We start from the raw sequence: 26,109 nt of genomic DNA on the forward strand, positions 1-26,109 counted from the left end.
GGAATGGCTATAATTAAAAAGACCCAGAAAACAGGAACCCCTTAATATGTTGTTGGGAAAGTATAAAATGATATAATCACTTCAGAAAATTGCTTTCTTTCTTATAAAATTAAACATATTAATCCTGTGATTCAACAGATATCACCCAACAGAAATGAAAACTTACATCTATAAAAAGACTTGGGCAATAATGTAAATGTTAGTTTTATTCATAGTAGCCCCCAAATGGAAATAATCAGTAGACAAATTGTGTTAAGTAAATCACTGGACTACTAAGCAATAAAAAGGGATACATGAATATATGCTAGTACATGTGTGGATTTCAGAAAAAAACATTGAGCAGACAAGAAACCAGAGACAGAAATGTATATAAAACCCCACTTATGTGAAATTCTGGAGGAATTGGACTTGGTATGTGTTAGTGTAGCAACAGTGCTTGCCTTGGTAGCTGGAGGTCTACAGGACTGAAAGGGTGCCAGTGAACTTTGGGGGTTTTGGGGTCACGTGGATGTGTACATTATCAAAAGTCATACCGTTCACTTAAGATCTATGCATTGCTTTGTAAATTAGTCATCAAGAAATTATTACCCCTGCCTGCCCCCACAAAATGAAAGTTCAAAAACCAGACCAGCTTAGTTCAAATTCTGACTCTGACATTTGAAAGCTATGTAGCTATGAGCAAATTATTTAACCCCTCTGTTTTAGTTTTCTCATTTGTAAAGTGGAGTTTATAACAATACTTAATATAGGGGTTTTGTGGAGATCAAAATGAGTAAATACATGGAAGTGCTTCAAAAAGCGCCTGGCATGTAGTAATAATAATGACGAAAACACTTTGTTTTAGAGTTGCCTATGTTCTTGTCTTTGAAAGTTGATAAAGTAAATGGGGTGTCTTGAGGAACTATTAACTAAATATTTCAAAATCAACTTTTATTAGATGAGTAACTCTTGCCACTTGGGGGTCCTGTGTCCCTTTGTGAATCTGACAAAGGCTTTTGCCCTCTTCTAGAAAAGTGCTCCTAATATACACACAGAATTTTGTATAATGGGTATTAGTTTCTCTGTAACCTTGAGGAAGTTATAGATGTGTGTGATACATTGATTTTGTTTTTGTTTTTACTTAAGTAAAAATCTGGCTAAAGTCCCTTCTTACCAAGTATAAGAAGAAATCTGATATCAGTCAACATGGGTTGGTGCCTTCCCCATCTTCAATCCTGCAAAAATGGCTCCTGTGAACTTTGAAGATAGGATTGCTCACCTGGCCTCACACCTGGTCCTTAGCTCATACTCATCTGTCATTGTCCTTGCCTTTAGGACCCACATAGAGCAGGTGTCTGAATCCAAGCTTCTGGCAGATTTGGCCACAGGGAACTGCTCCAAGGTTCATAAGTCTGCTGTCACCAGTCCCCAGGCCTCCAGGACAGCCACACGCCTATCCTATCTGATCCTGCCATGAGCTGGCTTAGGTTTCTACTCCCCAAGGCCTTGCTGTACCTGAGCCTCAGGAATCCAGAGAATTGACTTTTTCCCTTGTCATCTTCTAAGCACTTTCTCTTCACTCTCCTTCTCATTCATACAAGCCAGTTTCATCTTGGGCCTATGTGTTTGAAAATCCACAACAGCCCAACATCTTATTTTTGTCCTAAAACACACAAGACTTTTGACTTCCTGTTCAGCCAAAAAAATACCCAACCCCCAAGACAAAAAGCCCTGGAGACCCCTAGGAGGTTAGGAAATATCTAGTTCTACATGGTCTATAATCTTAAAGGTCACTTGGGCTGTGATTTCCTGTGTCAGCCATAAGGAAGCTCTAAGCTCACACAAGCAGGGGAAGTTTCAGAAAAGCAATCAGTGTAGAGCAGTGTGTGAGGAGGTCAAAGGGAAATGAAAACTGGCCAAGATGTAAATTTTTTAAGTGAAGGAGTTTGGGCCTGCTGCATAGAGCTTTTGAAGGGGAAGATGGGAACTGAGGATTACACTCTATATTACAATGAACTTGTATGTCTGGCAGTGATTACAGTCTGCTTAAACATGTAATAAATGAGCAGAATGTGCTGCTTTTTCATGTGGGGCCTGTAATGACATGGTTCAAATCAAGACTGCCACTCTAAAGGGTGTACCCATCGAGTGTGTGGGACCTTTTAGTGTTTGGTTTCTGTTTACGGATTAGGACTCTCTTCACACTGAGCTTCTTATTGCCTACAAAAATCAGGAGCCTTAGGGGGAATTATAGTTGTCTCTGCAGCTTGTCAGATCAGAGTAACATCAAACCCTTTTTATTTTATTTTCCTCTGTTGACAGAATAACACCGACGGACTTCAGGAACTTGCCTATGGGGGCTTAATTTATTGCTTGGGAGTTGTGTTCTTCAAGAGTGATGGCATCATTCCCTTTGCCCACGCCATCTGGCACCTGTTTGTGGCCACAGCAGCTGCCGTGCACTACTACGCCATTTGGAAATACTTATACCGAAGTCCTACAGACTTTATTCGACATTTATGACCAGTCTGGACTAGGTCTCCAAACAGTATTATCTCAACTGTGGCACTTGGGAGTGGGGTAAGAGCTGAAAATTGCACAGGGGAAAAAAAAAAGCAATGCACTGACTTTCTTTTGAATATAATTACTGTGAAAGGTTAAAAGCTGTGTTCTGGATTTCCCCCCTCACAGCAAACAAATAAGGCAGTGAGTTCATTATTCATTCCATTCCACTATCATGAAGGACTCTGGATAGACTTTGGCCAACTGATGTTTACAAACCAGAATTTTGTATTTTAATTTTACAGATTTTACTACATGATTTTTCTAAATTAGTAGGTCACGTTATAAAAGTCAGTGCAATAACAAAACTTCCTTTTTAAGAAAAAAAAATTCTTTCTATCACTTTCCCATTCACTGTGTAAAGAATCATGAACAGAACTCACACTACTTTTTACCATGTTTCATCTTGGCATAACATGGTTATTTTTTAAATAGAAACTTTAGTTTTTTGTAAATTTTTTAAAAATACTTCATTGACCTGCCTCTCTGCGGTTCCTCATTCATGTTGTGAATTTTTGCAGCAAGCAGTCAACATTCCACAAATGAACAAACATTATACCTCTTCTGATAGTTTTATGAAGTGTGGAAAAATTGCCAATTTTTAAAAACTGCAGTTTTCCAAACTTTTCTGCCAACCTCTGACTCTGAATTCAGTGCTGCTTTGGGCCATACACTTGACACGGTTTGGCTTACCAGTGATGGAAAAGCATTTTGATATCATTAACTTTTTCAAAAGATCCAACTTTTCTCTATGCCTTTGCCATGTTTTCTTCAGGGTCTCTTTCAACAGTGGATGAGTATTCTGTGTGCTATGCTAGTATTGTTGGGCTGGCCATCCACTGAAAACTTCTCAAGAGCATTATGAATTACAGTGAAGAGTGGTATTATTGCCTGTTCTGTGCCCAACAGGTTAGGTCCCTGTCACTTAGCTTATAGTATCAGTTTGATATTCATTTTAAATTGTGATATCAGATTATAAATTCACATTTCTGCCTTTCCTCTGCATCTCCCGATATACTTTTTTTTTTTTTTAAAACTACAAAAATATTTAAAGCATTGTTTGACAGGTAGAAACTTGTATCTATAGTCCATGAGTTATATCCTGGCTCAGTGGAGTAGTATTTATATATTATTTTTGTTTTTCCTCAGTGTGTTGTATTACAGCTAATGTGTTAGTTGCTTTGTTGGTTAACCTCTCTTGTTGGTGTTGTAAGAAATTAAATAACCTTGCCCTTAGTTCGGGTGCCAATACTGCCTATTTTCTAGCAATGCACTTGCTCAGTGGAATTGTTGAATTGATAATTAGCTTATTAATTCAAATTTTGTACTGACGTAGCTTTAAAAGAGAGTTTATTTTGTGTGTATGTTTAGAACTCTAAATTATAGGGGAATAGAACTGATGTTTGCCGATGAGTTCTTAATTAGGCAAGGTACCCAGCGACATCACCACCCAGACCACCTCTATCTGCATGATTCTGAACATCTGGATGCCTGTTGTTTTATTGTGTATATTTTATTTTAACATATGAACTTTTGTAGATTGATTTAAAAATCTGCTTAAAAGTTACACTGTCAAAAACCACTAAAATGTATGTAAAAATTGTGCTGTAGATTAGAATAAAATTGTTACTTGGATTTATTCCACTGTCTCTAAATCAGATGACTCTGAAAATAATAATGCATATTTGAGATCTTTAGTTTATCTTGGCATTTACAAGTTGTGTACTATTTCCTTTTTTAAAAAATCATAATGGAAAGAAGAATATGCCCTTTCATTTAGAACTTTCTAGTCTACCTGTTAATAATTGAAATTCCAGGGCCAGCTCAAACATTAATCAACACTCTTATCAATCTAAAATATGCTAGTCGTGGCCTGAAGACAGTTTTGTAGATGATGTCTCTTTACCAAGAGCAGCCTTTTGGTTGAAGTTATCTGATACACTGCAGTACTAAGGTCACAGGCTTTTCTGTTACCAGCCATACATATGTCATACTGTAAATCTAACTACTCTGAATGTTTGGTGCAAGAAACTAGGATCAAAGAGATTGTAAGGGCTTCATCCTTAATCAGGGAGCTGGGACAGGAATCCTGTCCCATTCCAGAGCCTCCCGTTCACCGTACACCACTCTGGAAAAGAGTCAGCAAGAACAAATTAAAAAAACAAAACAAAACAAAAAACCTTTTGAACTGAAAATTGATTGAGTGTGGGCCTGGAAAAGAAGACGCTATTCATACAGCATAGAGCCTCAATAAACCCTCAGACAGTGCTCCATCCAATCTAATTTTGAGAATTGCATGCTCTGAAGCAATATTATCCCCGTGAACTCCAACCTCTAGTTCACCAGGATCACTTCCTCCAATTCTAGAGCACACTGCTGCCCTGCCACCTTCCTGATCAGCATGTCCAGCCTAAACTGTTTCTAAGGACCAGACCTCTCTACTCAACTGCATAAGTGTCCCCGGGCATGCTCACTTATCCTGTTATTACCTTTCCTTATCCCCCGTCACACATATCTCTCTGAAATTTCTCATCTTAGTTGATGGTATGGTCACCATGGTTCATTGTCTGTCTGTCCATCCATCCATCCTTGGTTTCTCTTCTCTCAACCCCAGGAGCCAAGCAGTAAACCAAGCTGTCACCTCTGCCTTAGTCACACTGTGATCAGGTTCCTCACCTCCTTTCCCACTGCAAGGCCTTAAGAAGCCCTGGCTAGCAGTCCTCAGACTACTGCAGCTACTCCCTCATTTCTATCCCTGCCACCCCTCAAACAAGCTCGTCCTCCACACTGACACCAGCGTTTTCTTCCTGAAATAAAACCTGAGCATGTGTCTCCCCAGCTTCAGAACTTCCATTATTGTTAGCCTGTAAGACTCATGCCAAATGCCCTTAGCCTACTCTTCACGTGCTGATTCCTTGTGGACTGACCTCTCCCCCAACTGAACCCCTCTCGACACCAGTGCTGCTGGTGAACTTCACAGCCTCTCTTTCTCTTTTTTTTTTTTTTTTTTTTTTCTGACTTTGGTAACCGTGCTTTTTGCGCCTGCTGTTGCTTGGCCTGGAATGCCCTTACCAAATCTCTCTGTTGTGAGCCCCACACATGGTTAGTGGTCCTCCTCTTTGATTCTACAGCCCTGATACTCCTTCATGGCCCCTGTAATATTACATTGATGGTGTTTACTGTCTTTCTTTCTTTCTTTCTTTCTTTTTTTTTTTGTATGTGTGTGTGTGTGTGTGTGGTCCTGAAACCAAACTCTTGGAAGGCAGGGCTGAGTCTCATCCACCTCTATTGCCAGCTTGGAGTGTAGCGCTGGGCTCACGGTAAGGACAGTTTGAATGAAAAGAGAGAGAATGGAGGGTGGTTAGGCATGGTGTTGTGGAGGACAGAGACTGAGAAAGACAGATTTTGGTTTTCAGCAAGTTCATCTCGTCCATCATGAGCACTGAGCTGGGCTGTAACTGACTGGCTGGAACCTGACCTTGAGCTTTTTCAGAACATTTGGAGCAACCACAGGAAAGCTAATGAGAAACTGGAAACTGGGGTGTGAATATTAGTGTGCTCTGAATAAGAAAGAGTCAAGCTTGTTTATTGAAGGTTTCATCAAACCTACTATCAACAGTTCATAAGCTTGGAAAATTATTTCACCTACTCTATTTCCCCTCGGTCCTTCTTTTCTGAACATAATAATAAAATAAACAGAAATAGCACTTAGTTCTGCAACCCTTGAGCCTTAGTGAAGATTATAGTAAAAAAGTAATAACTTTAAATCATATATTTCTACCCTAAAAATCATATAACTATATGAAATTCTTTGGAAAATAGAGACAAGAAAATTAAAAATTACTGAATCCATTCATCCTGACATGTTTTCATACGCCTTTTGTCAACCTTTCCCACCTATTCATAGAATTTTCTACATTGCAAATATGCCATGTATATAATTTTATATAGTACTAATTATCCCCACTTATTATAAGCATTTAAAAATATTGTAGAGTTTTATACCTAGAATTTTCTCTTTCCTTTATGTGCTGTGCTGAGGATTAGACCCCGAGCTTTTCACACTCTAGGCAACATAGCCAGAATTTTCAATGGCTCCATCACTTTTCAGAACTGAATATACAGACTGTTTTGCTTAATCCTTCACTTAAATTTGGAATTTTAGATTTTTTTTCAGATTTTTATATTATTATAAATAATGCTACAGGGACCATATTTATGATTGGGGTTTAAAGATAATAATAAAAAATTGAGTATTACTTATGAATTGGGTTCTGTCTCATTTAATCAGTACAAAAAAATATTATAGGTAGATGATTTTCCTATCCCCATTTTACAGATGAGGAAGCAAGCACAGAGGATGGGTTCTTTGCCCAAGGTAAGTGGCAAAGCCCAAATAAACTAAGGAAGCCTTGAGTCTGTTTTCCTTCTCAAGAGTTCAGTTCCTGGGTCAAAGGTTCATTAATGGATTCACCCAGAGAAAGACCTAAAAATATAGCTCATGCCAAACATGCTTTTTTTGCATCTTTGGGTTATGGCATCACATGCCCAATTAGATGGAGAGTGGAAGAGGAAAATCTCCAAATGAAAACTGACCTCAAAGAAGCTGGTTCAACTCCCTCCTCATGAAGTAAAATAAAGTTTCCCAAGAAGACCTGGGGAATGTTTTCAGTTTTAACAAGGTTAGAATTACTGCATTCATGTCTTTCTGCTGCTTTTGCTGTTTGAAATAGACAGTGCCAATATGTTCTTACATTCTGTGCCATTCCCACCTACATCCCTGCAATACATCAGTGATGGTATTTTTCCAAGAAGCAGTGCCACTGTGCACTCGAGCTGCTTTGCAAGGGGAGTTAAGCTGTTCTCATCAGGAGCCAGCTCAGCACAACAGAGCACTTTCTCACTCTGCTACACAGCTCATTATCACTCAGACTTTCGCTGCAGTCAGAAGTCATTAAGTCAAAGTAGACTAGTGAGGCTTATGGAAGAAAATGTGGGGAAATATACTTTGGAGCCTACCCAATCTCCTAGGAGAGCCCACAGGTTATTTGCTGCCCTGTTCCAGGCCATACTTAATGCATGTAGTCTGTCGGCCAATGGAAAGGCCAGAAAGACATTCTCAGCAAAAGTATTTGATTCTCTTAAATCATTTTCGGAATCCCATCAGTGAGCTGCATTGCAAATCAGTGTAGAATCAGACAATCTGTGACAAATTGGCTGAGTGAGCTTAGTTAGGTAAGTTTAAGTATTACCTTTGAGTCTCAGTTCTTGCCTGCAAAAGGGGTATACCAACTTCCTCAAGCATTGTCATTATGTTTAAAAAATATACCACAACTGTTTGGTTTCTACATTGTGGTATATGACTGGCAATCGAGAAAATGTTCAAGTGCTTCCTTTGCATATGGCCAAGCTTTTAAAATTAGAGCTATAGCCTACCTGGGGAGATTTTTCATGTAGACACACCTGAAGGGATCTGCATTTTCTAGCTCTTAAAAATGGCCCAAACAATGGCCATAGTGCAACTGAAGCATGTGATTACCCCAGATTTCTCATAATTTTCTGACATCTAAGCAAACGATCAGAAGTTGAATATCCAGGAGAAAAGAGGAAACTGGAGCGAGTCTTTTTGTGCCCAGGTGGGAGCTGCGTATTCCACTTACAAAAACAAAGGGCCTTCAGTTAGCCAGACCCACACTCTGGGCCATTTGGTCACCATCTGTTATTACCTGAGCATGCCTCTTGGGCTAGTCACCCACCTAACCGATCTTTAGTGACTTATTAAAGAATTCCTTCCTACTACAGTACTATGATACCTTGTTTCTTTCTCAGTGATGTTGTAGGGGCCCTGATTCACACATTCATTCATTCAACAAAGGTTTGTTGGGTGTCAACTATGTGCCTGGGACTGGTCCAGGCATTGGGGATGCTAGAATGAAAGAAAAGACGAAACTGCCTATTGCTCAACCTACATGCTAACCTGCCCCAATCCCTTAATCTGAATCAGATACCTTTGTATGCTTTTGTAGCTCTGTTGGCATCTCATAGATGCCTGTGGCCAGCAAACACAGCAGCGTGTGTAGGCAAGCAGAAAGTGCTGCAGACACCCAGGTTTTCAACATAGGAGCCTTACTTTGTGCAATGCATTGATGATGCATCTGCTGAAATGAGTTACCAATCTGAAAATTGGCTCTTTTTTTTTTTTTTTTAATATATCAGGGATTGAACCCATGGGAGCTTTATGACTGAGCTATATCTCCAGCACTTTTTTGTTTTGTTTTGTTTTGTTTTGTTTTGTTTTGAGACAGAGTCACCCCATGTTGCTTAGGGCCTTGCTAAATTGCTGAGGCTGGCTTCAAACTTGAAATCCTCCTGTCTTATCCTCCTCAGCTGCTGGGATTACAGATGTATCCCACCTTGGCCAGCTGGCTCTTATTTTTGAGAGCAAAAAGTGGCTTATTATTTAAAGGAACCCATAGTGACCTTTTCCCTCAAATGAATAACCCTCATGCATGAATGACTCATCCTCTTCTGTAGCTGCACTTTTAAGTATGTCAAGTTCATCGGAAGGAGGTTTACTTTTTTGTCCCAGGCAAAGGATGGATGATGAATGAAAAACACGTGCCTGGGCTGAGAAGTTTTCCTTCCTTTCATACGGTGCCTGGGGTGCCTGTGGTCCCTCCATCATTCACCCCAGTCCTATGCTATGTCACATTTATGATTTGGGGGTACAGTACTGAATAAGGTAGATCTCCCTGCAGAAGCAGTGTTTCAGTTGAGACTTGAAGGGTGAGTGAGCCATTGCCAGGGAGACAAGAAGTGAGGGCGCAGCATGCAGAGGCAGGGTAGGGGAAAGAGGGCGTTTCAGGCATAGGAAGCAGCAGGGTTCTGGAACGGCATGGGGTGCACTTGGAAGAATGCGGCACAGGATGACTGGAGGGGAGATGATACTGAGAGTGAATAGTGATTACATTCCCACTAAGGGCCCAGCCCATGCTTCATGTTTTATATATTGACTCATCTGTTATTTTAGGGAGCAAGGAAGGTGATCTTGTATCCATGTGCATTCTTTTGCAGCAAACCGAATCCTAGAAGGGTTTCTTCATCTCAATATTTCTGGACTTCCTTTTTCTTCCTCTCACAACCGTGGACCTCCATAACATTTTTATAGAAGGCCAATATTTTATGGCTCATCTGAACTGTGAATACCCCTTTCTTCATGAGGCATAGGAACAGCTTTGTTAATATCCTGTGTTACTGTATTAAAATTGGGGGGAAATACAAGACATCATGAGTGGGTCATCCATCACTGGGAATTATCATCCTTTGCTGTTGACATAGATGATCAAGATCTGAGGATATTTGTGGAAGGAACCCTTTATCCAGACTGCCAATGTGTTCAGGTGTGCTCCCAGGTGCCAGATGCTTTTCCAGGTGTTGAGGTTAAGGTGGTGAACAAAGGAGACGCAAGTGCCTTGTCTCATGGGTCGGACATTCTAAAGAGGAGGAAACAGGCAATAAGTAAGTAAAATATACAGTGTGTTAGATAATGCTAAGTACCAGGGAGGAGAACAGAACAGGAAAGAGGCACAGAGAATGCCCAGGACTGGGCAGGTGTGTGCGCATGAGCAGCAGTGTGTGGACGGCCTCATGAAGAAGGGGGTATTGAGTAAAGAGCTGAGAGGCAAAAGCCTGGGTCCCCCAGGTGCCCACTGGGAAAGGCCTCCAGGCAGAGGCCACAGGAAACACCAGACCTGAGCTGGAGAGAGCCTGGGGCCGAGGCCCTGAAGTGAGTATTTTGGGCAAGGGGAGAATCTTCTTAGCACTGAGGTCAGGGAGGTGACAAGGACTGCCTCCCTTGATCAGAGTTGAATCAGGCTCTTCTAAGTCTTTCAGAGTAGTCCCTGACCTTTGGCTCTGTTACCTGTTTATTTCAGTTTTAGCAAGACTCCTACTTGGTCATTTTAGTGAAAATTTCCCACCCTTGATGGTGGATCTAGTTCCTACACCTCCCCCTTAATATCACCCTGCCTGCCTTCAGAAAGAAGCGTTGGCCTTGCTGGTCCTTCACAGTAATTTTCCTCTGACCCAGCTACTGCTCCTTAGTTATCCTTCCCCACTTTTCCTTGTTGCCTTCAGCATTTGTTGCAGGAATCTCCCTAAATAAAGTCTGCCTTTCCGCCCTTAACAAGTGACACAAGTTATTTTTCCTTTAACTGAATTTTTCTTGGTACTGAATGACCGAGTGCCTAAGGCCTCATAAGCCACTGTGAGCCCGCCGGCTCACATGGGGGGCAGTTATTAGTGGGAGTTTTGTGGAGTCGTCCATGCCCAGGTATTATGAAGACCTCAGCATCTCCATTCAGAACACCAAATTGAGGCCTGGCTCCTAAATAGCTGAGAGTCCACGACAAATGTCTGAGCCTCTTCATTTATTATTAAAATGCAGATGACAGCAATCAGACACGAACCTCCTAGGATAGGAAAATACTACGAAAGTGTTCATTTAAAAATGATAATCCATCTTAAAGGTCAGAGTGAACCAGTGTGTTCCCAAGAACCTTGGACAGTCTAGTTATTGTGGGGGGATGGGGTGGGGAAGATTTGCCACTCAGTTACAGGGGCAGAAACTGCAGTCCTTCTGGCTGACCTTCCTCCCTCCCTATACCATCCCCCTGGCTGTCCTTTGCTCTTTGAAAGAAAGCATCTTTGTGCAGAGTCCTGTCTCTAGACTGTTGATGTAACTGTTGCATAGCTCCCTTGGTGGCAGAGATAGCATCCTATGCCTTCTTTGTTTCTGTTTAGTGTGAGGAGCTCAAAGGCTCTCTACAGATCTGTCTTAGGGAGTGTGATCTGGTGACAAGGAGAGAAGAGAAACAAGAGGGTACCTTGGCCCTGCTGAGCCTTGACTTCCTCTTCTTGAGTGCGACATTTAGGTTTCCGGCTCAAAGGGCGGCCCTGAGATTATTTGCATAAACTCTCTGTCTAGCATCAGACCTGAAAGGGAATGAGTGTCAATTAGTCACAATTATATTTTCATCAGAGGTTATTATGGTTGGGATCTGGAATATTCCTCCAAGGCTCATATGTTGAAGGCTGGGCCCAATGCAGTAATGTCCAGAGGTGGGTCCTTTAGGAAAAGATTGGCTCATGAGATCCCTAACTTCATCAGTAGATTAATCCATTTGATGGGTTAATAATTTAAATGGACTATTATTGGGAGGTAGTGGAGACTATAGACAGGTGGAGCATAGTTGGAGGAAGTAGGTCACTTGGGATGTGCCCTAGGAGACTGTGTCTTATCCCTGGCCCCTCCTCTCCCCTCTCTCTCTCTCTCTCTCTCTCTCCCTCTCCCCCACCCCCGTCCCCCTACAAGCCAAGCAGCTTTCCTCCTCCACACCTTTCTGTCATGATGTTCTGCCTCACCTGAGGCCCAGAGAAATGGATCAGGCTGACCATAGACTGAAACCATGAGCCAAAATAAACTTTTCCATCCCTAAGTAGTTAATGTCAGGTGTTTTTGCCACAGCACTGAAAAGCTGACAGACACAGAGGTGCTCTGATGAATATGAAAAAGTCCTTGGCTAGAAATTAGGACCAGGGGGCCCAGGCAGTTTGCCCTCATAGAAATTTCCTTTCATCTTCTATTAGTGAAAGAAAGACTGCGGGAAGCCATCCTTGAAATACAGGAGGATCTTCTCTGGGCATGGTAGCCAGGGAGAGATAGGCCTGGCATCAGGAACTTTCTGTGGCTGTCCCACAGTGACAGATTGCCCAATACACAGGACCTGTCCCTCCGCTCTTCTAGGAAGGTCCCTCATAGTAGCTCCGGAGATGGGCATAACCATTTGGAACTGAGCAGCCCACCTTTAACCTTTTCTGGAAAAGAAGATTCTAGAAAATCTCTTTGATGTTTCCCTATATAAATAAAACAGGTTCGGGCTCCATTTTGTCTAGAAGCTCCATCCCTCAGCTTGCCTGTCCTGCCACTGCTTTTGAAACTACTTTTGTGTGTGTGTGTGTGTGTGTGTGTGTGTGTTTTGTGGGCTTTTTTCCACAGTTTTATTTCTCAGCCAGCCCATTCCACCCAGGGGAACCCCATTCCCACTGCCCACGGGGGACGTGGGCAGGAAAAGACATCTCTGCTATCTAAGGCTCTTCCTTAAGCACATCAGCTGCTTGGGACTTACTCTACCATCTCTCTCTTGTCCCCAGCTTTGGTCATCATCATATGTATCCCACTGAAGAACTAGATGACATTGTCTCCTCACCTTTCTTAAACCTCCCCTCATCCCAGGTCTCCCTGATAATGTTAAAGTTTCGTCCCAGGGTTTCATAAACTGACTTCCAGACCACTCATGTATAATCGAATCAAGCCTTTATTGAAGCACACCGGTGGCGGCTGACCAGAACATAAGGCTGTTCCCCTGATCAGCCCCGAACAATTGCAAGGGCCCTCCTTATAAGCCTGAAAACTGCAAAAGGGATGTTCAGGGGGTCTAGCCAATGCAAACAAGCCAGGTTACAGAAGCGGGACAGTGCAGTCAAGCGGAGGGAAGCCTAACCAATCACAGTTAGCCCAGTCACCCCAGTTACAGAAACAGAGCCCCATTACCCTAGCTACAGAAACAATACCCCATTAGGTAGTTCCGTGTTCTTAAAGGTTTCTATAGCAAAAGGAAAAGAACATCTTGCTCCAGTCATGACTCTTCTACTTGGCTTGGTTGTTTTACAGGATGAAGTCATAAAACAAAATGGAGTCACATTTGCTCCTACTATCACAATACCACTGCCTTCTGGTTTTCCTAATATATTTCTAACCTCTTCCTCAGTCTTCTTACCTGGCTCCTCCTGCACAGAGACACAGATTGGTGTCTCTCCTTTACTCTCTTCTTCTCCCCCTCCCAATCTCCCTTGGCAATCTCATTGACATTTATGGTGAGGGTCTGCAACCCCAGCCTCTCCCCTGACTTCCAGATCCTTCAAGTCATTTACTTTCGGGCTTTTTCCATATAGATGTCCCACCATATCCACCTCAAAGTCAGTATTTTCCAAGCTAAATATATCACCCTTTTCCCCAAACCTGATCTTCCTGCTATGTATCCTATGTAGACCAACAGCCTGAATATCCATGCAATCACCTAAACTGGAAGTTATTCTAGACTTTTCCTCTCCCTCACATGTATTCCCCACATTCCATAGCCCCCAAGTCCCTTGTACTCTCAGTTCAGTTCTCTTTCTAGACCTTCACCTTCTCCATAGACACTGCCTTGGTTAAGGTCCTGAACCATTCTCAGTTGGTTTATTGTGATCGTTCCAACAGGTCTCTGCTGCTGTCCATCCCACTCCTTCATACTCACACACCTTTCATGGAACATGTCTGCCAGGGCATGCTTTCTAAAATGAGAATCTGATTCAGTTCTCTGAAGTGGCTCCCTTTCTCCTTCAGGCTAAGCTTAGTGCTGGATCTGACCCCAGATGACCTGTTTGGATTCATCTCTTATTGCTCAATAGCCCATCAAACTGTTTGCTGTTCCTCAAATATTCCAATGTTTTTCCTTGCCTACATGACTTTGCTCATTTTTCACCTTTATCCACCCACCTAAATGTTACTACTTATTCTTCAAGTTCAACTTCAAGTGTTACCTCCCAAAACTCTTTTCTGGCCACCCTAAACTTAGAACAGGCTCTTCCTAATACATCCCATGTTGCTAGTCACAAATTACACTGTAGTTTACTCCCCTCTTTCCCTCAGCAGATCTCAAGGTGAAGAAGAGTTCTGATTTTTGTACTTCTGATCCTTAAGAAGTTCTTGATCTGTAGGAATCTATTTTTGAATGAATGAAGACTTGATGGTCAACAGTAGCAGTGGCACTGAGAAGACAAGAAACATGGACACCAGGCTGTAAATGAGCCATCAGCATGTGTACTGAAGTCCTTCAAAGTGACAGCAAAGAGGAAAATCTTGAGGCAGGCTTAACTTCAGCTGACCTTCTTTCCACCATAGAACGTCCACCTCTTCCTTCCATCCTGCAAAGTTGAGCCTGAGCAGAACAAAATTAAGAAGGTAAAGCTTTATTATCACAATGCTGAATTAAAATTATTCACACTCCTTGAGATTATCTGCTCTCTCAAATTGTGTTCTGCCCCTTAGCTTGGACAATCAAGGACTGACTACGTCTCTTTCCAGAATACTCTTTCCTGATGCATTAGAGCAAACTGGCAACACTTTTTGAGATGAAAATTGTGTCAAAACAACCAGGCAAACCAGGAGACATCTTAGATTAGCAGAAATATGATGGGATTCAGAAGATCTGAGGTTGTTTCTCAGCTACCTGGATCACTGAGGCTCTGTCAACTTAGAACAGCCAGGGCATTGGTCTATAGGGACCCAACCTCAGGTATCCCTCTTTGGAAATTTTCCAACACCTTCATGGCTGTCATTCTGCCCCCTCTCAGTTTTCTTGGGAGACCATTGGGTGGCAAATGTTCTAAATCCTATGATACAGTTGAGAGAAAGAACCTCCTGCGAGGTTAATAACCCAAGATCACACAGTGAATTGTAGAACAAGCCAGGACCTGAATTCAGGCAGAATAACTTGGAAAGGCTATTTTACCAAGTCCTCTATGAGGCATCATCTGTTCTTTATTTAAGTCTGGGGGAAAATTAAATTTGGGAAAAAAAGAATAGGAACATAATTAAAAGACCTGGCAAGAGAATATAAAACCCGGAGGGAACAAATCATTCCTTGGTGCCTTTATTTTATTTTTATTTTTTTAGCTGTTTGAGCATTCATATGATTTTCTGTATTCCTTATTCCCACATGTTCCTTCTTCTTTTTTTAAAGTCAAATCTTCAGGCTCTGAAGCTCAAACCTTTCAGCACCTGACTTCCTTGGGGCCTGACCTCCTCTTTCCAGAGCCAGGAGCTGACCAAGCAACTTAACTCTGGTCTTTTAAATTGTAAAAGCTTTTTATAATGGAAAATTTCACATATATATAAAAGTTTATAGCAGCCAAACTCTAAACAACAGCAAAAAAAGGGAAGGAGGGAAGGAAGGAAGGAAGGAAGGAAGGAGGGAGGGAGGGAGGGAGGGAGGGAGGGAAGGAAGGAAGGAAGGAAGGAAGGAAGGAAGGAAGGAAGGAAACGTAGCCTAAAGGGATTTAAATTTATTGCCATCTCAGGACATTAGCCCAATTTGTAGGGGAATACCTGCATCCAGATATTCCTAGCTGTGTGTTGTTTGGGTAGTTGCTCTGAAACTTGGTTTCTCCAGTTATAGAATGGGAATACTCAAGCCAACCACCATGGAATGGCTGTGACAGTGAGAGGAGATAATGTCTGAGAGCAAGTTCTATAAGTTATAAAATGCTCTTGAAATATGAAGGACTATTATTTTACAGTACTCATGGAACATCAACATGTAAAAGTATGGTTACTCTGCTCAGGAATGTTGACAGAAGGAGCTCTGCTATGCCTGTCTCCTATTCAAATTTAATCCTGAACTGCTCTCCTCATACCATCTTGTTTTTCACCTATTTGTCTACTAACCTTGCTATTACCACCACTCTTCCTCCTTACTTAAAGAACAATTCTTGCATCAGTCTTATCTCCATCTCTACCCAGGCTTTTGTAGTCACCAGTCCTGTTTTCCACCCAGACTATACCAACTCAGACTGTTTTCAATTGACACTCCCCCAGGGACACCTATGGTTTTCTTATTCCAGGAAAACCCTGATTGGCGGCACCCCTGCCCAATAGTCAGGACTCAGGCAGGAGGCAGTATGGGCATAGAAAGGAGGCAGAAATGGAGGAATCTTTGCAGCAGATTCATTCTTATGGACTGAGGAAGGGACTTAGTTTCCTTAGAAAGAGTGACTTAGGGACCTATGGTGACCAAGATGAAACCCATGATCTAATGGAACTTATATTTAAGAGGTGGAACTGACTATAAACAAACAAACATAAAAAATAAATAACACAAAGTACTAATAAACATTTCAAATGTTAAAAGGAATAATTCAGACTTAAGGACTGGCAAGAGACTAGAGGTAGGTGTGGTCAAGGTCATGGGTTGTGACTTTGGTTTTGTCAGTCCCCTCCCCATAATAACCATTGTGAACAAGGAGGCAAGAGCCCTCCTTGCTGCTGGCAGCCATCTCAATACTCTAAGAGTAGTTTTACGTTAAAGCCATCAATGCAGAAAAGAGAACAAAAGAATGAAAAATTGAGTCCTTCATGCTATGGATAAGCCAATGTATACTATTGAAATGTGAAGCTCACCTAAATTATAGATCTTATTGTTAGGTGAGCAAATGTTATAGTTTGCGTGTGAGGTGTCCTCCAAAAAGCACATGTGTGAGACAATGCAAGATGGTTTAGAGGAGAGATTATCTGGTTATGAGAACCTTAACCCAATCAGTGAATTAATACCATGATGGGATTAACTGAGTGGTGGCTGAACGTGGGTAGGGTGTGGCTTCAGGAGGTGGGTCAGTGGGGGCATGGCTTTGAAGGTTATATATTTGGTGTCTGGCAAGTGGAGTCTCTCTCTCTTTCTGTGTCTGCTTTCTGATCATTATGTAAACTGTTTCCCTCCACCATACTCTTCTGCCATTATGTTCAGTCTCACCTCAAGTCTGAGGAATGGAGCTAGCTGCCTATGGACAGAGACCTCTGAAACTATGAGCCCTCAAATAAACTTTTTCTTCTCTACAATTGTTCTGGTCAGATCTTTTAGCCACAGCAGCAAAAAGGCGTACTAAAACAGAAATTGGTACCATGAGTGGGGTTGTTACTGTGACCCACCTGACCATATGGTTCATCAGCATTTGGAGCTTTCTGGAATTGGCTGGAGAAATTTTGAGATGTTTTGGCAGTGCAAGTTGGAAATGCTTTATATTGTTGTCAGTAGAGCTTATGGCCGATTCTGGTGCGAGTTCAGAAGACCAGAATGACAATAGGACCATGGACAGTGAAGGCAGGGCTCAAGAGGATTTAGAGGAAAAGAAGGACACTATTGATAATTGGATTAGAGACCATTTGTATTACGTTCTGGCTGAGAAGTTGTCTGCATTTTACCCATGTCTTGAGACTTTCTTTGAGGCTGATTTTAAAAGTGATGGACTTCTTGGCCAGGTGCGGTGGTGCACACCTGTAATCCCAGTGGTTGGGGAGATGGAATCAGAAGGATCTAAAGTTCAAAGCCAGCCTCAGCAAAAAGCAAGGCACTAAGCATCTCAGTGAGACCTTGTCTTTAAATAAAATACAAAAAAAATAGTGATGGGAATGTGGCTTAGTGGCTGAGTGCCCTTCAGTTCAATCCCCAGTATCCCACCCCCCGCAAAAAAGTGATGAACTTCTTGATCTGGCAGAGGATATTTCTAGACAGCATAGCATTCAGGTGGTGACATGGATAATGCTGGCAGCTTTTAGCCAATTTTTTTTTTTTTTTGAGAATGAGGAGCAGAATGCAGAGCAAAAAGATTTGAAAAACTTGAAATTGAAAGGTGGGAGTAAAACTGGGGCTAAGGAAGTTACTGTTGCTAAAGACTTTACTGCCACTGAAGAAATGCTAAAGACTTTGTCCAGAGACAATAAGAAAGGGCTTGAGGGCATCTCAGTAACTGGCAAGATCATATTCACCTCAGACTCAAGGAAGTAAAAATAAAAATCCTCTTGAGAAGAGAGCCATGGGGTACCTTTCTTACATAAAGGGGCTGAGGAAGTTTTTTCAACATGCTCAGCCACCCAGGCACTCAGAGGCTACTGCAGCCAGGGTCCCTGGAAGCTTGGCTACTGCTTGAGATGGTGGCAGACCTTGGTGCCAACCATGTGATACTGGTTCTTCAGGAATGCAAGATGCTAGAGTTAGGAGGTCATGGAGGCTTCCACCAGGATTTCAAAGGAAGGCGTGGGAGGCCAGGCAAAGTGCCCCAGGCTCAGTGTCTCTGTTGGATGCCCCTGAGAGGGCAATGTGTGGAAATGTGAAGAGGAAGTCAAAGCTGCAGTGGAGTCCGCCAAGATTAAGAAATGCCAATAGTGTGGAACGTCCACCAAAGAAAGCTACAGGACCCAAAGAGAGTCAACAGAAAGGCCAATGCCATATGGCCTGGATGCTGGATGAGGAGCTACAGGAATTATTTGCCCATCTGGATTTTGGTCTTGCTTTGGTCCTATTCCTTCTTTCCCTGCCTTATTTTTGTAAATGGAAATGTTTACTCTGTACCTTTACCAACTGTATACTTGTAAACTGCTTTTTAATTTTACAGGAACACTCACGATGCAAACTTACCCTGAGTATCAGAGGAGACTTTGGACTTTAACTTTAGGCAATCTTGGAATTGTTGAGACTGGGGACTCTTGGAAATGGACTAAATGCATTTTGCATTGTGAGATAGATGGTCATGACCTTTTGGGGGCCAGGGGTGGAATGTTATGGTTTAGATGTGAGGGGTCCCCCAAAAGCTTATGTGTGAGACAATGCAAAAGGAGGATTTAGAGGAGAAATTATTGGGTTTTGAGAGCCTTAACTCAATCAGTGAGTTAATCCCATGATGGGTAACTGAAGGTGGGTAGGGTGTGGCTACAGGAGGTGGGTCAGTGGGGGCATGCCTTTGAAGTATATATATTTGGTGTCTGACAAGTGGAGTCTCTCTCTCTCTCTCTCTCTCTCTCTTCTTTCTCTCCTTCCTGATCATCATGTAAGCTGTTTCCCTCCACCATACTCTTCCGCCATGATGTTCAGCCTCATCTCAAGGCCCAAGGAATGAAGCCAGCTACCTATGGACAGAGACCTCTGCAACTATGAGCCTTCAAATAAACTTTTCCTTTCTACAATTGTTCTGGCTAGATCTTTTAGCCACAGCAGTGAAAAAGCGAACTAAAACAGCAATAAAAATAAATAAATAAAACAACTTGGTTCAGGTTATTTCCATTTGGATTTTCAATTCTCCCCAGCAACCAAATGCATTATAACTGATACATGCCTCTGTGGTCATTATCCCTACTCCGGGTGGTTTATCTATCTAGCCAGCCACATACAGCAATTCCCTGAGAATTCTAGCAAGCCCAGGTTTCTCCATCTTCTTGTATTTCTGGGAATACCATTACCTGACTGAGGTATTTCTTAATGTGCCTAACATACCAATGATACTTGACAAACGTCTGTTGAACTGGATTGAGAGAATAAGCCAGAGGGATGCTTAAGAGAAGAAAAAAAAATTCAGGAAACCCTAGTCTCTCCAAAGATAAAGGCATACCCAAATAAAATTCCAAAACCCTTTCTAGGTAGAGAAGGCTTCCATGCACCTTGTAACTGTTAACCTTGTACTGTTTCGGGGACCATCACTGTCTTTATTCATAGTTAAAGAAACAGGATAAGAAAGGTTATGTTGGCATGGAACTTAGGTGATACTCAAAGGCATTCTGACTCCTAATCTCCCACAGCTTTCTGGGCTCTAAAAATAAAACAAATGAATGTAGTAGATCTTCAAGTTCTAGGTACAGCCGAAGAATGACCAAAATGACGTACATAGACTAACTGAACTGGAAGAACAGAGCTTCTGGAGATGACATTGTTTATCCGGGATCTGCCAGGCACTGGAAGGGCCATATATTTGTGTCAGGAATGCAGCCTTTTCTGCACTACTTCAACAAAAGCTGATTGCAAACTTGACAGACTCATGGTAAGGAATATAAAGACTTGTATGTTACCTTCCCCTCCCTTGTAATGCTGGCAATAAATTAATTGCACCTTTTTTTTATTTTGTAGTTCATCTTTGTTTTTAAATTTTGTTTCAAATATACTTTTTATTTTACATTCATAAAAAGCTGCAGAGTTCCTATATACCTCTGTACCTAGTTTCCCGTATTATTAACATCTCATGTTTGGATAGTGTGCTAGTCACAATGAGTGGACCAAAATCAATAAATTATTATTAAGTAAAGTCTATGCTTTGTCCAGATTTCCTTAGATGTTGTCTAAAACCCTTTATCCAGGATCCCACGTTTACCTTTAGTCATCATGTCTCCTTAGGCTCCTCTTGGCTGTGATAATTTCTCAGACTTTGACTCTTTTCTATGACCTTGACAGTTTTGAGGAATACTGGTCAGGTATTTTGCAGAATGTCCATGAATTGGGATTTGTCTGACATTGTTTCTCATGGTTAGGCTGAGGTTTTGGGTTTCAAGAGGCAGATCACAAAGGTAAAGTGCCTTCACATCATATCAAGGGAACATACTGTCGACATGACCTATCGCTGTTGATGTTGACCTTGAGCACCTGACTGAGATGGTGTTTGTCGGGTTGCTGTGTTGGCCATGGCTGCTGTTTTGCTTTCTTCTTCTCCTTCTCCCTCTCCCTCTCCCTTCTCCTCTCCCTCTCCTACCTCTCCTTCCATTTTCTCTTCCCCTTCTTCATCCTCTTCCTCTCCTCCTCCTCCTCCTTCTCCTCCTCCTTTTCCTCTTCTTCTCCACTTCCTCCTCCTCCTTCTTCTTCTTCTTTCTTCTCCTCCTCCTTCTCCCTTCCCCTCTCCTCCTCTTCCTTTTCCCCCCTCCCCCTCCTCTGAAAGACATTACTATGCACAGCCCACAATTCCCTCCTTGAGCAGGTAAAAATCATTTGTAATTCTTCTGCAGGGAAGTTTGGCTATTCTCTTCTATTTATACCTATCAGTAGAGACCCATGAATTTTGATCATATTCTTTGGAGTATCATCTTCTACTGCTTGATTTCTTTTGTTGCCCAAATTTTTCTAGCTTTGACCTCCGGGAGCTGATGGCAATTTTAACCCAACATGTGTTCCCATGTCCTTCTACCTGGATGCATGTAACACAGAGTCAAGAACAGAGGGATTTTTTTTTTTTTTTTTTTTTTTTTTTTGCCCCTAGCTCTGCCCTAACTTTTTGTGTCACTCTGGTCACATCTCAGTGTCTCTCTCCTTTTCATCACCTGTACAGCGAGGTTAACACCATCTTCTTCTCTTCACTTGTGTTGGAGCTGTGAAGATAGAGTGACAGGATAGGTAAAACTTTAGAAAACAAAAAGCTAAAAATAAAAACATGCAAATCCAAGGCGCTGTGTTAGAGCTCCACTTCCCCTCCCCACTCACATTTGTGGAGCTCCACAGTTCACCCAGGATTTTCATGTTTTCTGAGGGAATCCATGAGTGAATGATGGAGACATGCATGCATGCCTCCTGATTGTGACACAGGTGAGCGATGAAGAGGGGACACAGCCTCAATTTGCCAGGATATATTGGCTCTAATTCAGCTCATTTTCAGAGCAATTTCACACACTTCTCAGTTGGGTCTGATGGTGTTCCAGACACACAAACAGCTATTCACAGAGAGTGAGATATATCTCATGGGTATAGAAATTCATGTCTACTTTGTAATTTCTGTAACTTGATAATCTCTGTAAAAGTCTCCATGCCCCTTAAGACTCTGTCTGAGTTCTAAGCCTCATGTACTGAAAAGGCATTAAAGGTGGAGAGCCATCTGATACCTGGGTATCATCTGTCACCATTAAGCTGCCCTCTGCCTGATCCTCAGGTGTGGTTACCTGTCCATCAGCTTCATCATCAAGATCCATGGGTTGCTTCTCTCTCATGCACTTCTTGGAGACCCAGGAAAACTTGGGATTCTCTCACTCTGCTTTGGAGCCTCAGGAAACTAAGGATGGCTGCTTTAGGCACTCTCTGCTGTCAGCCTCTCCCAGAAGTCTTTGCCTTCTCCTCTCAGGCCTTAGCAATGTGAGGAACACCTGCAGGATGCCAGGGTTGCAGACAAGAATCAAGGCAGGCTCCTGTGTTTATGGATACCCACACTAACCTGGTGAAACTATCATCTCGCCCCCTTGGAAGCCAACTCCGAGGAGGAGGCCTCTTCTCCAGTGCATCACCATCTGCCTTCCTGCTTTCATTCCAGTCCTCGGATGCTCTTGCTGTTAGGAGACAGAAATGGGTGGAGAGGATCCAGCTCAGCAAGTGTTCTGTTCAATCAGTGCAACTTATACCTGCTCCATGATGTTTAGCTGAAGACCCAATGATTTGACAATGTGGTTCCTGCTTTGTAGTCCCATTTTGAACTCCCAAGATTTTTTCTAGTGGACTATATGCAGAAAGATCTCAAGGTGATAGTGGAGTCAGAGGTAGTGACTGGTTGGCACATATTGGAGAGAAAGGCAGTGTCTTCTCCCTTTGGGAATATGGTGCAATGAGGAAAACAGGACAGGAAGTCAATGTCTTCACCAGGGACCTCATTCCTGCACCTCATCCAGGCTTCATATGCCTCTTTAGGCAGTATGGGCTCTTGGATAAAGGAGATGATCTCCCTCTTATAACAAATTATCATCTCAGACTGAAGGCCTTAGGTTCGCTGAATTCGTCACAGTTTATAAGAATGTTGCACCCATCTCTTAGTGCATTTGATCATTATATCCCTAAGAGGAGAGCCGGTTTTATAATCCTATTTCAGTCAGATTTTCTACCACTGTGACAAACAAACCTGACAAGAATAAGACAGAGGAGGAAGGTTTATTTGGCTCATGGTTTCAGAGGTCTAAGTCCATATGTGGTTAACTCGGGTCCCTAAGTGAGGCAGAACATGGCAGAAGAGTGTGGTGGAGGAAAGCAGGACATGTCAATAAAGAAGCAAAGAGAGTTCTGCTCACCAGGAAACAAAAACCTCAAAGGCACACCCCCAGTGACCTACCTCCTCCAGCCACATGCTACCAGGATGTAGACACCACCCAGATAATCCAATCAAGCGAATTAAAGAATTGATTTGGTTAAGGCTTTCATGACCCAATCATTTTACCTCTCACCTTTCTTCTTCTTCCCTCCCAACCAGGGATTGAACCTAGAGGGCACTTAATCACTGAGTCACATCCCCAGCCTGTTTATTAATTTTGAGACGGGGTCTCCCTAACTTGCTCAGGGCCTCACTAAGTTGTTGAGGCTCCTTTTGACCTTGCAAACCTCCTGCTTCAGCCTCCCAAGCCACTGGGACTACAGGAATGTGCCACCAGGCCCAGCTACCTCTAAGCTTTCATGGCATTTTCTCACACATGAATTTGTGGGGGACACCACGTATCCAAATCCTAACAGATTCCCGTCCAGAGATGAGGAAAACAAAGTTCAGAGGGGTTAAGGGAAACAGAGAATGACAATAATCATCAGAACTTACAAGTCGTCTGTTTCTAAATGCTCTTGTGGGGTGCACTGCAAGGTGTGTCTCATCACCTTTAGAGAAGGAAGACATGGCAAGACAGAGTGCCCATCCCACTCCTGGAGCTTTGGGGAGATTGCCATGATGTGACCATTAGAAGAGCATCTAATTCTTTGGCATTTTAACTTTTAACTGCCATCCTTTCGATATGTGGAAGGGAGTGTGGCATGGTAAAAGGGCTATGAGCTCAGGTATTGATTATTTATTCATTCAGCAAGCATTTATTAAGTGTCTATTAGAGTTGGGTGCTCTTCTAAGTGCAGTTAAAGCCAGTATTTTAGTGGTAGTGAGATTGTCCAGAGACAGTGGGAACTGAGAAGAGAGACAGATTCTAGGGACAGATTCCCTAGAATTTTGATCAGAATCATCAGTGTTCAAGAAAAGTATGATAGGCATGAATTTATACTCGTCATTTTAACCATATGCCTCATAGGGACCTAGGATTAGGTAAAATATTTCACAGAGTTTCAAAATCCTTCTTCTGATTCTAATCACCAATGACTTATGTTCCATCAATGACGCAAAATAAACAGAAGCTTTTATTTGTGAATTTATCATTAGTAATTTTTTTTTTGCTAAGTCACAAAAACTTCCTGAGCTTCCCTTTCTTCATCTAAAAAATTGGGGTACCCTTACCTCTCACAGAACTGATGGTAAAATGGGTAGGGTCTGCCAAGCATGCCACTTGATTGGCCCACAGTGGCATCTCCATGAGGATAATTATTATTGTCATGAGACCACTTTCTAGGTGAAGCTGCTTCCCTATTGAATGAGGGTCAAAGAAAGACTCCCTTCACATAGAATTCCATGCTATGCAGAGAGTGGATTTGAAGAACCAAAAATAGCAAAATACTCTTCCTATTTTAAGAATTGAAATTTTATAATTGAAGGGTGGGAAGAATAACTACTTGGAGCAATGTGTGTTGTCCAGTTTGCTTTTCTATTCTTATAACAATTGAAGTAGAAAGAAAATAGCCTTCCTAAATGTGCTAGGCAGGTTGGATACATTATTTCATTTAAATTGTCAATGTATAGCTTTCAATAAGTCTCCAGGGAATGGCTTTAAGTGTTTCCTGGGATGAGCTAGTTTCCTCTGATCCCAACATGCTCTTGCTAAGCTCATCAAAAGCTGGGTCATTACAAATGGCTTGTCATGTATCCAGGGCAGCAGATGGCTGGCCCCAGTTCTGATTCCACTGATAGGCAGGTCACACCTGCATACATGAGCACAGCCTCTCTCTGTTCATTTACATCATTTTCTCTAGCACCCTCTCCTATTCTCATTTTCTTTGGGAGCATCAGCACTCCCTTTGATTTGCCTGCTGTTTTGCACCACACAAAACTCTTTTCCACCTGCGAAAGTCCTCCTCAGATTACCTTTAATCTGCATATCAATTTTAGCATCTTAACCAGACAGCCTTATCTGGTCTAGCAGCTTTGATTTAGATGAGATCTGGAAAGAAATAAAATTAAATTTGGGAGGCTTGGCTGATATCTCTTCCAGTCCTGCTGGACGTTTATTTCCAGATATTTCCCACCTCTCCTCAGGTCCTGGTGCTAATGAAATAGATATTCTTTTTTGTTGTCGTTGCTGCTGGGCACAGAGTGAGGCCCAAATGCATTTCCTAATGGTTTGTTTTCCAGCTGAGCTGAACAGAATCAAAGCCACAAACCACCAGCGAGGGGCCCAAGACAAGAACAGAGGAAGCCATTTAAAATGCTAAAAATAAAATCACATCAGAGGCCGGTGGGATTCACTGTAGTTATTTGACTAAGGAGTGGGAGGAGAGTTTTTATATACATATAAATGTATATCATTTATAAATGTTGTTATATTAAGGTATTTACGGAGCCACCTGCTAATTTGCTTTTTTAAATTAATTTATTCATTTGTTCTAATTAGTTGTACATGGCAGCAGAATGCATTTCAAGTCATAGTGCACAAATGGAGCATAGTTTTTCATTTCTCTGGTTGTGCACAAAGTAGAGTCACACCATTTGTGTCTTCGTACATGTACCTAGGGTAATGATATCCATCTCATTCCACTATCTTTCCTACCCCCATTTCCCCTGCCTTTTGCCCTATCCAAAGTTCCTCCATTCCTCCCATGCCCATTATGGATCAGCATCCACATATCAGAGAAAACATTCAGCGTTTAGTTTTTTGGGATTGGCTATCTTCACTTAGCATGATATTCTCCAGCTCCATCCATTTACCTGCAGATGCCATGATTTTATTCTCTTTTAATGCTGAGTAATATTCTTTATCCATTCATCTATTGAAGGGCATCTAGTTTGGTTCCACAGTTTAGTAATTGTGAATTGTGCTGCTGTAAACAT

General features: G+C 42.1%; 1 protein-coding gene across 4 annotated transcripts in view; it reads left to right on the forward strand.

The window, feature by feature from the left end:
- Positions 1–26,109, forward strand: part of Mmd (monocyte to macrophage differentiation associated) — a 103,155-nt gene that overhangs the window by 25,635 nt on the left and 51,411 nt on the right. For 3 of the 4 annotated variants that reach the window (XM_046420289.2, XM_046420288.2, XM_046420287.2), the window contains one exon: positions 2,302–4,180. The exons of the other annotated variant lie outside the window; for it this stretch is intronic. In XM_046420289.2, coding sequence (XP_046276245.1) covers positions 2,302–2,502 — 201 coding nt within the window. In that variant the 3' untranslated portion in view covers positions 2,503–4,180. Of the gene's footprint in view, positions 1–2,301; positions 4,181–26,109 lie in introns of those variants that run through there. 4 annotated transcript variants of the gene reach the window in all.

Source organism: Marmota monax, unplaced genomic scaffold (assembly GCF_021218885.2).
Source record: "Marmota monax isolate L192 unplaced genomic scaffold, Marmota_monax_Labrador192_F-V1.1 WCK01_AAM20220418_F8-fsc00064, whole genome shotgun sequence".
NCBI classification, from domain to species: domain Eukaryota; kingdom Metazoa; phylum Chordata; class Mammalia; order Rodentia; family Sciuridae; genus Marmota; species Marmota monax.